The sequence below is a fragment of the Sesamum indicum genome, linkage group LG6, assembly GCF_000512975.1.
Source record: "Sesamum indicum cultivar Zhongzhi No. 13 linkage group LG6, S_indicum_v1.0, whole genome shotgun sequence".
NCBI lineage: Eukaryota > Viridiplantae > Streptophyta > Magnoliopsida > Lamiales > Pedaliaceae > Sesamum > Sesamum indicum.
Window position 1 is genome coordinate 17,253,379 of NC_026150.1, and position 17,410 is coordinate 17,270,788.

Here is a 17,410-nt window from a genome sequence, read left to right on the forward strand (position 1 = left end):
TCAATGGGACGTTTATAGTTAACAATTTACAGAGTACTTTACCAAACACTAAATACGATACACAGCTACTGCTTTCGTCGTTAATAAAGTCCAAAATGAATTCATAACTTCGGCCAATGAATTACGTCCAGGATTTAGCTGAAAATAAGAGGGTTCGATTTCATTCACCAGTAGCATATACAGTTCCCAATTATGCGTGTAAACTTCTTTAATAATCAAATTTCAAGATCACTATCTGAATACCTGGTATAGATGGGTTTTTAGGCATATTCAAGCTATTAGCATTTTTGGAATAAATGATTTAGTGTGGCCTTTTTAAAGTGGACATCAAAGCTCACGTCTCCAGGTTCATGTTATAAGACAGTTGAGCATTGAGTTCATGGAACTCAAAAACTTTTTGGGCACAAAACTCAATTACCGGAATCCCCAACGCTGCTAACAGGTGTTGTTTGCTCCCATGCCATCCTAAGCGTGTTAAGTCTTTACCAGAGAACACAAAGTATAATCTCGGAAATGCGTGGTAGTTGTAAACTTGTAATGCCCTTGCGCAAATTAAAGCAAAACAGGCTTTTGTCAAATCCTTGCGGAGAACAAGATTCTACTGGAACCGAGGATCATCACTAATTATCCCACATAAGCATGAAAAACTGTGTAAATGATCAAATAGATCTATAAAGATTAGAATCAACATCTCTGGGCAATTCTCTACAACAAAGGGAAATGACATTATCTTTCAATAAACTACATATTCACAGACAATATATTGCTTCTACTCGTCAGACTGGGAGATCGGCAGCCAGGTCTCTTAACCAGCCCAAAATAGCCAAATTCCCTGCATATACCAAAAAACTGTATCACTCTTCCCCATGATATACACATAGTTGACCTATGAGCCCGCTCGAAACACTCATTACTCAATTCTGCTAGTGCTTTCCATCCAGAAAACAGTTAATAGAATTGACAAGAAAGAGAGACTATGGTGCTTACCATTGTGTATGTACATGGAAAAGAAAGCTAAGTTCCTTTGTTAACATTGTCATTCCTGTTGTATACCAGAGGGAGAGAGAAAACACCAATAAAAAGTGGAATATCAATCTCAAGTTAAATCAAACAACTATATTGTGAGTACCAGAAAAACAAGATCTTAATTAGTGGAATTGCTCACCCCAAAAACACGCACTTGAAGTTCACTTCGACTTGAGAGCACCCACAAGTTTCTTTAACTCCTTTCCTTGTTGCTAATAAACACAATACAAGTGGATCTTAAACAGAGCATACGATTTCAAACAACAGTATCACAGAAAATTAATTATTAGATCGAGAAGACCATCTCAAGCTGATTTCACCTCATAAAGCTTCTCCCACCATTTATCAGATTTTGATTGCAGTAAGCACCAAGCCATAGCCATCTCATATTCAATTGTGTTATTCTGGGAGTAATGAGAAGTAGACACAGCTTCTTTCTGGAGAATGCAGAAAGAATAAAACAAACGATACTTGATGCATCAGAAAGCATGCCAAAATATTCCATGGCAGTGGCAGTGGTCGTTGGGGGGAAGAGAGTACCATTTCCCTTTGTACTTGACGTCTAGCTTTGTCAATAGCCAAATGACCAACAAAGGTCGTCCGCTTTTCAGAAAAGTGTGGAAAAACTCCAGTGCAAACTACCAGAGGCCTGCAAACAGAATAGGCTTCAGATGTATGCCTTCTAGAAAGCAAGAAAGATAAATAAGTTGACAATGGCTTCGACCAGAAACAGAGAAAAGGCAAACAGTGAGTCACTTGTGAAAATAATTCTCTTTGAAAAAATAACATATTACCAAGCACTAATAGAAGTCAGCATGCTTTTCCAGAGGAGATTATACACAATTCATGCTTCTAAACATTGAAAGCAGACTTTATTGACACATACCTCTGATTTGGTAACATTAAGCACTCATCATCCAGTTTTTTCACAACTCTATCCACAGCTTCCCTTGATTTAAATATAACAAAAGCTTGACCTGAAATCCAATTTAAAAAAAGAAGGAGAAAACGAGTGAAACATGGGAAAACAAGAAAACTAAAATTATACGAGAAGAAGATAGGGACCAGAGCCCGCCAAAGGACGAGGATCACCATATTTATAATAAGAATACAACAGAGAAATACTAGAAGGAATGCATCTACTAAACAAACTGATCTCATAGAATGACAAAAGGTGTATTTATCTGCATACCAGAGTGCGGACTAGAAGTAGCAGTATGTTGCACCATTCTAGCTGTGCAGTTTTCATCAAACGCGGACGAAATAATATCCTGAAAGCAGCATCAGTTATCATTGGTGGGACCATAAATATAATCATTTCACCTCCAAAGAGAGGGTGGGTAAAAGTTAGGAGGTTTGAGATGATGAATAACAAATACTAACATTTAATTGGTTGCCAAATGCACCAATGGGTAAAACTACGCAATCCATCAAATTATACAAACATAGACTATCATTTAACAAATCAATCTCATCATTAATAGAACTACAACCCAGCAAAATACACATGCAAGCACAGAGCTTGAAAAGGACGATTCTTTATATATATATATATAAAGCGAGATAATATTACCTGTACTTCTCCTGAAGTGTACTCTGGATCTAGATTCTGGAGCAAAACCAATCTTCCTTGATCATGAGCAGTCTTCATTTTTTCCTCCCAAGGCTGAAGAAATATAATAAAGAATTGGATGAAGTTAACAATATACATATGAACAAAGACAGACAAATCTACGTTAGTATCCTCAGAATGCACAACTGTGAATTAATAGATAATTCAAGGGATCTATAGAAGAGAGAAAATAAAGATTTTAAATTTGAAACAATGACTACGTTATTGCAAAAAAAAATACAAAAATTTCATGTTGAACTCTAGTTATAGAAATATTTCAGAGCAAATCAAAGACACTCGCTTCAAGATAACAGCTCCTAATAGGCGACTATTTACAATATCAATTAAGTAACTTAACGACAATTTCTTATAACTAACATCCAAGAATGGATTTTCAAATTAAAAATAAAACAGAAAGAGAATCGTGTCAAATAGTTGCTCTATGTAAAAAGTACAAGAATATGTCGTCAAACTGAAACCAATATCGCCAAACTTATCCTCAAACTGAAGCGCACAAGAAGTTCAAGCACATGATGAACAAAGTATGAACTCACCAGTTTCATCCAATTACCTTTTTCCTGCAATCAAATAAAAGAAAACTGCATTACGAGAGAATTTTATCACAGCATTATAGAACTTGCAAAATAATACACAATAAGTACTGATTATGCAAACAGCAAGACAACATATCTTGTTGGACAAATCTCCATTAGGATGAATATCATTATCCAGTTTTAGTTACATACAACAGCTGAATGTCTGAGCAAGCACATACCAGGAAAAAATAATTTTATCTAATTTATCCAGACACATGATTGAGCGCATACACACAAGAGGTAAAAATTCAACTATCCTTCAACTCAATACAACTCAATTACCTGTCATTTGTAGGAAGATGAAATCACCAAGAAAAGATCTATGCCGATCATATACGATTACTACTTGTCAACTCAACATAGCCAATCAACTCTCCTAACCTAGCACAAAGAAGATATATTCTACTCAAGGTAATGTTGTAGCTATCATATCAAGGTGGCTGATCAGTCCTCTTTCACTAGGGGACAATTTTTGGAATCTACATCAAATACTAGACAAGACTTTCATTATTCACTTCAGAATCCCAGCATATACATCAAAAAAGCCTCCAATTCCTCTAACTTGATTCCTAACACCCATTCAGGACAAATTTGATTTTGAGAATGCATCCAAAAGTTTGACATATCATCCAAAATAGATCCTTAGAACTTGCCCTACAAATTCTACACCGCTTCACTACCAATTCAATAGGAGCCAAACAAGGCACATCTTGACCATGAAATACACTTTAGCGGCGCTGTTAAATTCAACCATACTGTCCAGAAACATAGTTGATGGTCTATCTGTTGAAGTTCATGCAGGAACACAATCCAAAGCTCCTTCTATGGTCCCCAATATCACTTGTTTAGCCAGATTCACATTTACACCAGGCACTATCATCAATTCACTTGGTTGCATGTGTTGCAACATTTGTTTTCATGGTAGGCCACAGTCATCACATGGAGTTTAGACGGTTATACAATAAAAACTTTTGTGTTGCACAATTGTTATAAGCTATAGTTGCGGCACAGAGGCATGCTTCATCCTAGCCACATTCATTTGCTTATACTTCAATATATAGTGTTACTGATAAAAGCTTGTTTAATCCCACTTAGCTTTCATGTCTTATCGATCCTTGTCCATGAGGTTCGTATTTGAGTGGCTAGCATGCACCAAGCTACCTCTAGTACACACATCACATGATACTACACATGTTTTCTTCATAGTAAAAACCCAACATGCATGTCCATAAACGTTTTAAAGGTAGGCGTCAGCATCCTATGTACAGAAGAGTTAGAAATGTGAGTTATGCATGCATTTGTGCAATTTGAATTGCAAATAGGCCTAAAAGAGTTAAGTTGTTGACCATGGGGAGTTAAACTGATTGCAAAGGACTCATGACCCTAGAGTCCCTGGATCTAAAATCCTAATCCCTCTAAGCATTTCAAGGGCAAAAATCTTCATTAGAAACTAATTATTAGTTAAAGCAACAATAAAAATTAAGCCAAAGTGCAATACAATAAATTATGCACAAGAAGCTCGAAGGCAATTGTTTGCCACCATGTTATTGTATATTATGTGTCACTTGCGCGACACCAAAAAAACGACATTATTCACAGGACGCACACATATGCTGTACATGGTCTTGTGCAGTTTTTGTACTCAATAGTCCATGCTAATTACGTATAGAGTACTCTTTAGGAATTTGAAAATGTAGAGGCAAATAAAAAGGTGTAACACACGTGGAATTGTACGGTTTTTTGTGGATCACTTGTAGCGTCTTTTAGAGCATACTAGACATTACGTCTTTCGGAACTAGCCATTTGGCATCTACCCCTGGGAAATAGGGATGATATGGGCCCACGTTTGCAACCCAATCAAACCATGAACTTAGGGCGTGGTAACTTAAGTATTTCAATAATATTGCTACTAATAGTCATAGCTTCTAGAATAGAGTACGATTTTGAATTCTATAATAGATACCAAGGCAAGAGCACGAATTAGACTCAAAAGAGAAGCAATTACCAGGATGGGATAATTGCTAATCCTCCAAGAGCACGAATTAGACTCAAAGGAGAAGCAATGGCAAATGCCTTTGTGCCACAACCATAATCGAGTGCATTGAGCTCGACTTGCTAGTATGATATAAAGATTTAAGTTGCATATAACAACAACTTTTAACATAACTAGAAGTGCTTGATTCTACAAATTGAATCACAGCCTCGCGCATAACCTGTTAGCTAATTTTGTGGTCATCATCGAATAAGTTTACAATATGAGGTTGCTATGAAGTTTAGTTAAAATTTGTGATGGCCAAACAACTAGTTTCGCTATGGGCATCAAATATTGGGCACGACTTGAATGATTAACCTATGAAAATTAAAGTGCACCGTATTACAAATGTTTAGCTTTTATATACAAAGGGCATCAAATATTGGGCACGACTTGAATGATTAACCTATGTAGATTAAAGTGTACCTTATTACAAATGTTAAGCTTTCTATATGCGAAGTCATCAAACTAGACTCAAAACAACCAATATAAGATTACAAACATGTAGCTTTTATATACAAACAACTCGTCAAAATAGAGGATTTACAAAGAATGATTGCTAGATTTTTTGTGATGCATCCTAGAGGTACCAAGACAAGATTACCACATCGCCACATTGAAAATCTATAATATTAATGCCAACCTCAAGAAAGACTTTATGTAGAATATTTGTTCATGCGATACCAATTTAATAGAAAATTACTTGATGGCTCTAATTGAGAAGGAGCTCCTTATTGTATAAGGGAGATTTCATAAAGATAATTCGATGGACAAAACATCATGTAGGATGTTTAACACTAATAAGAGTTTGGTGACATTTTAATAATAGAATAAGTTCTACCCCATAACCAAGGTAAAATTTATCCCCTCAAACTACCAAAGCATACACTTACACCTTAAAATTTATAGTCAACTAGTAAAACTATATTAAAAAATAACAACTTATGTTAATTTACAAAATCAACCTCGACGTACTAAAACCATCATTAATGCCCTTCCTCACATTACTGAAGAAATGCAGGCCATCTAGATGTCTCTCAAAAGTCACACATAGATCATCCAAACAACCTCTACTCCCCAGTGTTACTAAGCACTACCACCATGAGTACTGCCTCACCCTACGGTCCCTTCCTCTATATCTCTTACTAATTATCACAGAAACACAATTAAGTTATTACTTCTTGTAACAAATGTTGCTCTAGTTTGCTACTACTATCATTCAACCCGTTCCTTCCAGCCCACCAAGGTTGTCCCATCTCTCTTTTCCCTCCACAAGGAAACAACTTCACAAATGAATCATCATTAGTGAACAAGCAATCTAATAGGAACTAGGTCTATGGATTAATATTGAAAAAATTGAAGATGTTGCAATGTTGTTGCACAAAATTCAAGGGACTCTCATTTTACTAGGACTAGTAAGCTTTCCGAGATGTTAAAAAATAATAGGCAGGAAAAGTAAATAGCCTCATCAATTTGGGATGGAATGGGGGAGCTAAAGTAGGCTAACATGTTCGAGCATGAACAAATGGAATGATGTTATGATTTTGTTTCTAGAGTGCTGATAAAGAATCGATCTCCAAAGGAAAAAGTTTATCACGACTTGTCAAGTCGATCAACTATGGGCATTTTTAAGTTTTAATAATCATTTTTGTTGGGGGGGTGGGGGTGGGGGGGGTTAATGCTTCTAAAGTTGAAAGACATTATTTTGCCATTGTTGATAATTAAGAATTGATTCTTCAAATAATTGTAAAATCACAAACCGAAACAAAAATTTACAATAACATCTAAGTACTTCTTGTGAGACTTAAATGATAGATTTGGGAGTGATTTCTTGCATTTTCTATTATCGAAATGTGCAATTCACTTGTATAAATAGGTGAACATTGTAACCACAAATCAAAAGAGAATAACATAATTGAACTCTTTGGACATTTATCTTGTGGACGTAAGCCAAATAGTAGAACCATTTAAATCCGTATCTTTTGTGTCTCTCTTCACATATATAAAATTTTGACATGGTATCACAGGTTTCTGGGCTTGCTTCGATTTTGCCATAACACGATATTAATCTTGTGCATGTCATTGGTGCACATTGATCGTGGTGCCATCCAACATTCCAATTGCAAAGCATGATGTTTCATATAATGGACTCTTCTGTTGTTGATCCAAGCCCTAGAGAAAAGTTTGATTTCTATTGTTCAAGTTGAACATTCCAACAAAGGCTAATTTTAGCTACATATCTTCATCTTATATATGAATATAACAACCCTACAAGTCCCACAAACATCATATCAAATCTAAGGGTCATATACTTTTCTTTTCAAAGAATCTAATCCAAAATGTCAAGCAACCTTTTCATGTCTCCTCAAACACCAAAAGTCATATCCCTTATAATCTAAACCCACATTACAACATATATTTCATATACACCTAAACCTATCACCACCCTTCGAGTGCCAACCAAATGTTAAAATTTGATTCTTACTTAACTAATGATTAGATGCCGCCTCTATCAGCATTCTCATGCAGTAATCTCCATAAGTAAAACTTTCTTTCCCAATATAGTACATGTACTTATGGACAACTGAAAAATACTTTTATTTCGCATACAAGTTATGAACTTAACAGTAATACTAGTACCTAGAGCTTAAACATTTGAACAAGCATTATATGTATTTCATATAATATTTGATGCATACGAAACTTAACAAATATTTATAATATTTTCAAACCTATTTAGAGAAAAATTATTATATTACTACTAATTTAACAACATATAAATATAAAGGAAAAATCCTATTAAATTTATAAAAATATAGATCATTATCAATTAGTTCACACTTAGTTGCATCACAATTATAAATAAATTGTATCGCAATACAAATGATAGTTTTTGCATAATTCAAACATGAATGCTAGACTAGTGAGGATATCGTACCGTCAAAATAAACCATGTCTTTGTTACAAAATAACTATTATCATGTTGCCCATGTATATACGAATCCCTATATTACCCACTTCAATATTATTGTGCATTTTTTTCTTCATAAATTTGGACAACAATCAATAGTGTACTTTTATATATTCATAATGTTTGGATTCATTTTCGGAGTTTTTTGTTGTGTTTTATGGAGATAGAGAGACAAAAACAAAGATAAATAAGTATGTGTTAAAGATAATATATATGTTTGGATTTGTTTTGGAGATAATTTAAAATAACTATTGTATGTTTAATGTTGATCTTTCGGAAACAAAAATTACTGTTTATTGTCAAATCACAGTCAAATCATGTCTTTTTTATATATATTTATGTATATGTGTGTGTCTATATATGTATGTATTTATGCCAAAACAGTTAAAAACACCCAAATTATGTGTGTTGTGTATGATGACAAACATTGGGTATGGGACTTATCCCGAAAATAACTTGAAAATGAAAACAAACATAGTGGTTAAGTTTCAAATACTTCATGTCCCTTCAATAACTAAATAAGGAAGCATAATACCAAAGATTCTCTAGTCTTCAATTAGTAAATTAGTTAATAGGCTTATCCAAGAGGAGATTTCTTCTCAATAGGAATTTATGCAAATATTGACCAAGGGTTCTAGTTTAGCCCCTAAACTCTTACCAATCCAAGATGGTAAGATCATAGTTTCATGATAAGACGGTGTTCATTAAAGTAGAACATGGTATATAAGAATGATCATCACTTTCATGATAATCATACGTTTAAGGCATGTCAAAATATCAAATTAGAGAAAGTTTCAAACAAGTGAGGATAATGCTTGAGGCATAATTTACAAATTAGTCCTTGAGATGGCTTAAAATTCTTCAACTTCATCTTCCCATCATCGCCTTTTGATATTATAAATATCTAATTAGGCAAGTCACCATCAAAGATAAATTATTCCTCTTATCCAAGAGAAATTTCACGCCCAATAGAATTCCTAACTTATCCAAGAGAAATTTCACGGCGAAAAAATCTTGCCATCTCAGAGCATAGTACTTGGGCTTTTTGTTTATAATAGAGCTTCATGCATAAAAAAGATCATATATTTCTCATGAAAATTATATCTCCATGGCTCGACAAACGATATAAATCCAAATAATGCCTCAAAGGAACATAAAAATGCTTGAGGTTTAAACTTACGGCAATTGGTCTTCGAGTGACTTCAAAAATTCGGCCTTCAACATTCTTACCACCACCATCAGTTGTTGTAATTAATAGATTAGGCAAGTTGTCATTAGAAAGCTTGCCCACCTTGTCATTATGATTCTCGTTCGAAGACCCCTCGCCAAGCCTTGATTTTTCCTTCTTATCATGAGAAATCGCAAGCTTTGGTGAATTTTTTGTTTCACCCAATGAGGTTTTCTCCTTGAACTTCACACTAGAATTATTGTTATTATCTTTTGATATCTTGAGGGAATCATCATATTTTCCTTTCTTTGAAAGCCCTCCTTCCATAGAACATGAATCATTATCTAATATCGCATCCTTGTTCTCATGGCAAGCATCATGTCTAGTATTTGATTTTTCCTTAGACAAACGAGTGCTTGTATCCAACGGCCTTTTGAATGAAGCACTAGCACTTTTAACTAACTTTGCAGATTGTCCTGATCCCTCATGATCCTTATTGGATCCTGATTTTGGAGCTTCATGAGGAACATTGGTTGTTGATAGCCTAGCTGTTTCATTATGTGAAACAACATTGCCTGTTGATGGCCTTTCTCTACCCTTTGAAGATGATGATGGACCATCAAATTTCACTCTCTTTAATGGTGTATCATCTAAATCACAAGGTGATCTGGCAGAACTCATTCTCTTTTCAACTTGAACCTGATTTATGAGTGTCTTCTTGTCCTTAACCTTATCTTTCTCAGTACTGACCCCGCACCCAACATTTTCAGCACCCAATATAGTGCCTGTAGTTTCTCTATCTTTATTTGCATTCACATCAACACCAGCAGAATAATCTCCAAGTAAACTTTCCAGGTTCACCTGCACTTGCTTCAGATCTGTACCTTCTTTTTCGAGCACGGGATTGCCATTTTCATGCCATTTCAGATTGTTCAATTGCTGAGTTGAGTTATTACCTAGAAGCTTTGGTGTTTCTTCCCATGCAATCACATTTCTTGCCTCATCTTTGCTGTTTGAAACAAGAGTGGGAACATCAAGAGTCCCAACACTCTCTGCTCTGTTAAATACAAACTTGACTGAACAACAATGACAACATCAAAGAGATGAGCAATTGAAACAATCGCAGTCGTTATAGCAATTACGAGAAATATGGCTTATCATGTGTTAGTTATGTTAGTTTCAATTACATAAAACAAGTGTGCATACCTTTCAGCCCACCAACTGTATCGTCCATCTGATCTGAAATCGTACAGCTTTTAACATCAAAGATGCGGTAAAAGACATAATCAGCCATTCGAAGTTCTTCCGCTGAAGGTTGCGGATTTCTACTGTCAGTTGAAATGCAGACAACATTGCATTTTCCAGCAATAGCTTCCTGATTTAATTAATGGACACATGGCAAGTTCCCACTTCAATTCACTCAAGAGTAATTATGTGAAAATGCCACTGAATAAAGGAACAGAAGTATCTTTTTGAAAAGCAAAAAATTTCTTAAGCTAATGGGCACCAAGGCCTGCCTTCCATATGCACTAGAAGATTGTAGCTGCCTATACATGCCTGTACATCAAATACATGTTCAACTTCCTGGGAACTTGCCCTTTCCAGAAAAGGTAATGAATAAAACTCATACTCAAATTATACAAGTCATTTTCTCCATTAGACGCTTGATACATAAACAGAGCTCACAGCATAAGGATAACATTTTCTATCCAAGCAAGAAGAGAGAGCAAAAAGAACGCAAACATCAAACTATACTGCCATTCATCAAGACAACCCAAAAAAATTAGGAACAAACTCTAGATGTCCTAATGGGATGGAACTAGCTCCATCTAGTGAAAGTTATGTTAATCTCCTGCCCTCAAAATCATTCCCATAACACAAACAAAGAATTGATCCTTCTAAAGTACTCTTTCCTCTTCTTTACTATGAAGACAAACAATTAGCTCTTATATATATAATAAAGGCCGATATAGGACTTTGCATATATCATAAAGAGCTTGACACCTACTTTTTTTTTTTTTTTTTTAAGCTTGACACCTACTTCAGACTGATATAAATCATAAAAATATGAGAAAAACATATAAATATAATAAACAAAAAATAATAAAGCTTAATGCATTCCGTAATAGAATCACTCTGGAAGTATGAGATATCATGTCTTTTGCTCCATTTTTCCAGGCAATTTTGCAAAATATTCGATTGACAATAGGAAATTAAGTACTGCTACAAGTACATACGCAAAAGATAAATGCAATAGCATTTCACATAGGTATGTATCTCAAAAGATAAAAACCTATACACTTGCCCTATTTCAGAAAATGTATTATTAACACTATCTTTTATAGTTTCACCAAATCCAGTTTTGCATACAACACCAGAAAACAAGATTTCATCTTTCAATATGTGAAACGAAAAGAAAGCTTGAGAAAGCGCATGATGGCAAATTCCTGGTCTTTAACACACCACTATTGATCCAATGAAAAACTATGGTGCCACGTTTCAAGCGTTCGACATTTCATATCTCCTAAACACATTTCCATCATCATTCAGTCCATCAAATTTTCATTTGTGAATATTCCCCCTTTCCTTATCAAGCCTTATCAGACACCCCATTCCACTATGTACACTGTATCCCTTGTGCCTCCACTGCACATAACCTACCCCACCCAGAACTCTTCCTAGTGTTAACAAAACTCTCTCACAGGAAAATGATTGTCATTGTCCTCTTCTATGACTACTTAATAACCTTTCTAGATTTTTATTTCAAAGCCATCAAGGACATTAAGGACTATAGTCTTTAAAAGTACAATAAGTCTCTTTTTCAGCAGAAGGTGGTTAACACTTTACATGGATCTTGAGTAAGGTGTTAAACATAGTAGTTAGTGGCGCACGGCGCGGCGCGCGCCTTTCCGAAGGATAGCGCAAATATAAGAAATAATCTATATATTTATATAATTAGTATTTATTTTGACTAGATTAATGTATAAGGAGTTAAATAAGACATATAAAACAACAAATTCAACACTAAAATAAGAAAACACTAACAGAACAACTAAAACACTCAAAAGATTAATAAAATCACATCAATTTCAAAGATTCAATCGGCATAAGTAGACCAAAAATTTACACTTCATAAATTTAGAAAAAAATTCATACCGGTGAACAGCAGTGGCAGATACTATGGAAGAAAGAAAAAGAGAAGAATTGAGAAGAAGATGCGTTGAAAGAGGAAGAAGAGAGAACTGAATAAATAAGACTCAAGAATGAAAGTTACCCATGCATGCAAACTTCTTAATTTACTAAAATTCCTTTTATAAACCCTAAATTCCTTTTATATTTAGGGTTAATTAACCTAATATTTTGTTTTAACTCACGGGCCTGGGCAGCCCAGCCAAAACCCAGGCTGCCCAGGCCATCTTCTCCATGGCGAGCCGAAAAGGCGCCCAGGTGCGCGCCATTCGGCGCCATTGACTACGTTGGAGTTAAAGGCACTTACCTAAGTAGGTGAACCTCTAAACTTTCAGCATCTTAGTCTTGAAGATAAATCCAAAGAATTGAAAGCATTGAAATTCTCAGGTAACTTGCTCCTTTGATAGTCCACTAACTTCAACCATCCATAACTCGTTGAGCACATGAATTATATCTAGATGTTCTAATCCCACCAAATTTGCTTACATATCAAGATTTCATCAGTGTAGTACCCTATGTCCAAATGATACCTTGGGTGGTATGGTCATGATGCCGTAAACAACAAGAAAAAGAAATAAAAATTACTATTGACACTGACTATAGGCATGTTCAATGTATTTGTATATAATAACGTATCTAAATATGTTTACAAACACCAAGGCCTATTAAATGAGGTATTCATAAGTTGAGAAAGGTAAACTATCATCAATATGTCGAGCATCTATAAACGGAGACCTATAAAAGAAACTATTCTCATGTATTTTCCATATGACAAGTAAGGAATGTCTATAGAGTGAACAATACATCAATATAAAGCATTTCTAGATTAAGAACCCATAATTTGCAAGATTGCAATATCTGATATCTTTCCATATGCTACAAGCATTCCCTATCAAAATTTGTCCTACTCATGCTCACCCTTGCGTCCTGACTCCATATAAACAAATACTCATAGAGTATGTTCTTTTTCCAACATAGCAATACCCTCAAAATGCAGACCTTCTTTATACTTGAACATCACAATTATCTCTTCTGTAAAATTGTAAGAAAAAACAAATGATCTCACGGATGATCGATGCTTGCTACAAATAAATTTTACAAGGAAGTCACCACTATTACCAAAAGATCCAGCTCCGAAACAACAATTATCTTCTCTTCTTTCAACCCTATTTCCATTCCTTGCTGTTTCTTAGTTTTTTCATCCATAACCTTGGGCCCTAAAAACAAAACCAACAAATTATTGAATTACTAGTACTTCTCGCCATCTTCAACAAAATCAGTTGATTGACCTTGTGGTTACCCAACTCCTCAAACTTTCATCTCATCCATCATCTCAGAGTCAAAATTCTCTAAATATTATTTAAAAATTTATGATAAATACTATATGCTTTGGAGTTATAAATTCATGAGAATTTCAAGGAAGTTTCAAGAGTATCTAAAATTTCATTTCCAATTTCAGAAAATCCAAGTTAGTTCACAAAATTTAGAAGCAATTTGAATCAAAATCACTATTACGAGCCTCTCTTGTCTTTAATATTATAAATACAAATTACTAGAGAGATGTTGGCACATGACATTGAATATTGATAATCCTAGTCCATCACATGACATATGAAAAGATTAAATAATACCATTTCTTCAAGATAATTATAGTATTTGTATAAGTTCTAATGAATTGGCCAAATTAGTTATTCCTGCATTCCAAGATATCCTAATCTATTTCTTAAGATATAAATACCATTTTTTCAAAATTACACTCAACTTCAATCAACTGCAATTATGTATGTTAAAGGTATTATTTCACTAGTGTTTATTTAAATTTCAAAACAATTCAATAATATGGAGAATGGATAGATTTCAAAGGAAAAAACAAAAACTAGAAATTTTACGAAATATTGAATATTTCAATGTAAATCCTTAAAAAAAAAAAAGAACTAAACGTTGAACTTCCTTTAGGAAGCTCAACCAGATGTTCTCATTGAAATTTTGAGATCTTTATCCATATCAAAACCATGGTTGTGAGGATTCTCCATCCCCTCAAACCAATGGAGACTAATACTTTATAGAATACATGATCTAGCAACTAGCAAGATGAAATGCAGCTACAAATTCTCTCGTCAAAGTAACTCATCTAATGAGAATTCGCCAGAAGCCCAATAAAGTACAATTGAAAGTTACAAATGGTCCATGAGATATCTATTATATGTCACAAGACTCACAACCATGCATTCAAGCAAACAAATAATGAAAAAGGATCATGAACTTCAGTAACATATTGGGGGAGTTTAACCAATCAAGACGCAAAGATTTCGTTCTTAGGTACATACATGAAAGTGAAACACTATTAAGGAGAAAATATACGTGTTATATGTAGAATGAGGGCAAAACTTACCTATAATTTCTATTCTTTGTCACAACTGATAGTTTCTCATTTTCACCATTCATACAAGTAACATAATTTTGGAATTTAGATTTTGGGTTTGACATATAGTAATTTAAAAGGCATAAGCTACTACTAGAAGGTTGCAACTAAACAACTCCAACTAAAACAATGTCCAATGCATTTTAAGCGTCAAATTTGTTTAAAAAGAACATAAACATAGATTCAGTTGAGGATGTAATATCCAAAAGAGTTCTTAATTACCAAAGGATTGATATTCGCAAGACCAATGCCATCACCCGATGCAAAAAATAGTTCGTTCTCCAATATCTCTGCATCCCTCAAATAATAAGTAATTTCCGAGGGCCGGAAAAACCACTGAACCTTTATCTTTTTAGACTTATCTGCATTTTCCCAAATCTTGACAAGTTTTCCAACATACGGCTCTCGTTCACCTTGCTTGTGCATATATACGCAGTCATATAAAGAGTAATCCAGCCCATCATAAGTAAATGACTCATAAAACTGGACATCACTCTTTCTCCCTCCAATGCCTCTTTTCTTTCCCCACTTAAATTCAGGTTCCTCCAGCATCTCTGCTTCAAGTGAAGGAGACATGCCTTTCACTGATTATAAGTTTTTCAATACACAAGAACCTGAATATTACGAAAGAAAGTTATAAATATGGTTAATGCATGAAAACCTACCATTAAAAGTCTGTCTACAATCTACATGGAGCTTGATTGTTGCATCACATACTTGCACGTAACCACAATTTTACTAATACTATTGACTTGAAGTAGGACTTTGGAGTGCTTTCTCATATATGTTGTGCAATTCTAATTATTTTAAACAAATGATAGATATTGTAAGAAATCCTCGCAAAAGGTTGAACGTGCAAACTATATTTCACAATAGCCTATGATTTAGGAAAATAAATAAAATGGTCACCATCAAAACCAACTCACATGCATACATTGGAAAAAGATGCCGTTCTTTTGTAGTTTCTGACTATAATTTTCCAGCGAAATTAACTTACTATAAACGAAAGCATCAAAAATTGGTACAAGTGTGCATAAGTGTCAAGGAACGAGAAAAACCTCTTGACAATAGATTCTTTAACACCTAAGAACATAAAATTCAAGAACAATTCATAAACTAAATGGGCGTATAAAGAAGACAAAATATACATTTCAAAGGATGAAGATGAACAAGCCATGCCCACAATAGATACTTTTTCCCCAAAAAGTACAGACACACGCACAGGGAAAGGCAAAAAGAACAAAGAGCACGAAGCTCGACGCGAAAATTTCACAGAAGAAAAAGAAAACAAATGGCCTCGAATCGCTAACCAGGAAAGAGATAATTGAAAACATTACAGATAGCAAACGCTAGCACTCCATAAACCCTATAATCTGCAATGCGTCCACTCGCTGTGTCGGAGAAGTTTTCTTTTGCTTCTTGCTGCGTGGAGTCGGAGGTTTTAATAAACTAAAGGAAATGCGGAGGAAAAAAAAACGCTTAAATGAAAAGTAAATTACCCTTTTTGTTTTCAAAAATAAAACAAAATTACCATCACTATGTTTGGTTTCATTTTTAACTTATTTTGACCTGTTTTGTATAGATAGAGAGAGAAAAATAAAGATAAATAAGTATATATTAGAGATAGTTTGTATGTTTAAATTTATTTTTGGATATAATATAAAATAAGTATAGTGTGTTTGATGTTGTTTAGTAGGAGATAAAAACTATTGTTCATTGTCAAATCATGTGTCTTTTATATATATTTATATATATATATGAGTATGTATGTAATTTCTTAATTATAGGGCCTATAATTAGTGTAGACTTATTTTGAAAAAAAATAAATGAGGTACTGTTTCAAAACATCTTAAAACACCACCAAAACTTCCAAAACAAGTCAAGGCAAATATTGTCCATGTTTTGAACCATATCGGAGATGAAGCAAGATTGAAATCAAACATTATGCATGATTCTTGAGTAAGACTCATTCACTATGACTATTTCTTGACAGCTAATATCAATAGCTACTGTTCAATTGAAACAACATTTATTATTCAACAAACACAATATCTCACGTATCATCAATTGAGTCAAGCTTTATTGACAATCAAATATCCATCATAGTATTTGATTTCGTTTTTTGTTATGGGCCAAAACTTGTTTTCAACACATACTTATTTATTTATATTTTTATCTCTTTATTTTCACAAAATAATCCAAAAATGAAACCAAACATAATGCACATAGCCGGTGGTAGCACACACCCCCTTGTATCTGCTCAAAATTTTTACATAATAAAATACTATTCTACATATATTTCATATATGAGTATATATAAATAATACTATATTATCTTCTTCATTGTTGTCGTACCTTTGATCCCCTTTCCCTCCCCTCATCCCATTGCCACCC

The 17,410-nt window shown here is 34.2% G+C and overlaps 1 protein-coding gene across 4 annotated transcripts; it reads right to left on the reverse strand.

Annotated features, from left to right (window-relative positions):
- On the reverse strand, nucleotides 600–16,460 carry LOC105164768 (protein ANTI-SILENCING 1). Of its 4 annotated transcripts, none has more exons than XM_011083523.2 (13): nucleotides 16,354–16,460; nucleotides 15,239–15,630; nucleotides 10,612–10,780; nucleotides 9,418–10,481; nucleotides 3,193–3,216; nucleotides 2,600–2,692; nucleotides 2,219–2,297; nucleotides 1,913–2,003; nucleotides 1,567–1,675; nucleotides 1,347–1,463; nucleotides 1,166–1,238; nucleotides 988–1,042; nucleotides 600–832 (listed from the first exon to the last, which is right to left on the reverse strand). In XM_011083523.2, exons 2-11 carry the CDS (start codon nucleotides 15,590–15,592, stop codon nucleotides 1,188–1,190), a joined length of 2,151 nt encoding a protein of 716 aa, XP_011081825.1. In that variant the 5' UTR covers nucleotides 15,593–15,630; nucleotides 16,354–16,460; the 3' UTR covers nucleotides 600–832; nucleotides 988–1,042; nucleotides 1,166–1,187. The 4 variants fall into 4 exon arrangements, with proteins under 4 accessions (XP_011081825.1, XP_011081826.1, XP_020550563.1 ...); XM_011083524.2 differs by having other exon boundaries at nucleotides 16,327–16,460; XM_020694904.1 differs by lacking the exon at nucleotides 16,354–16,460 and adding an exon at nucleotides 16,165–16,305.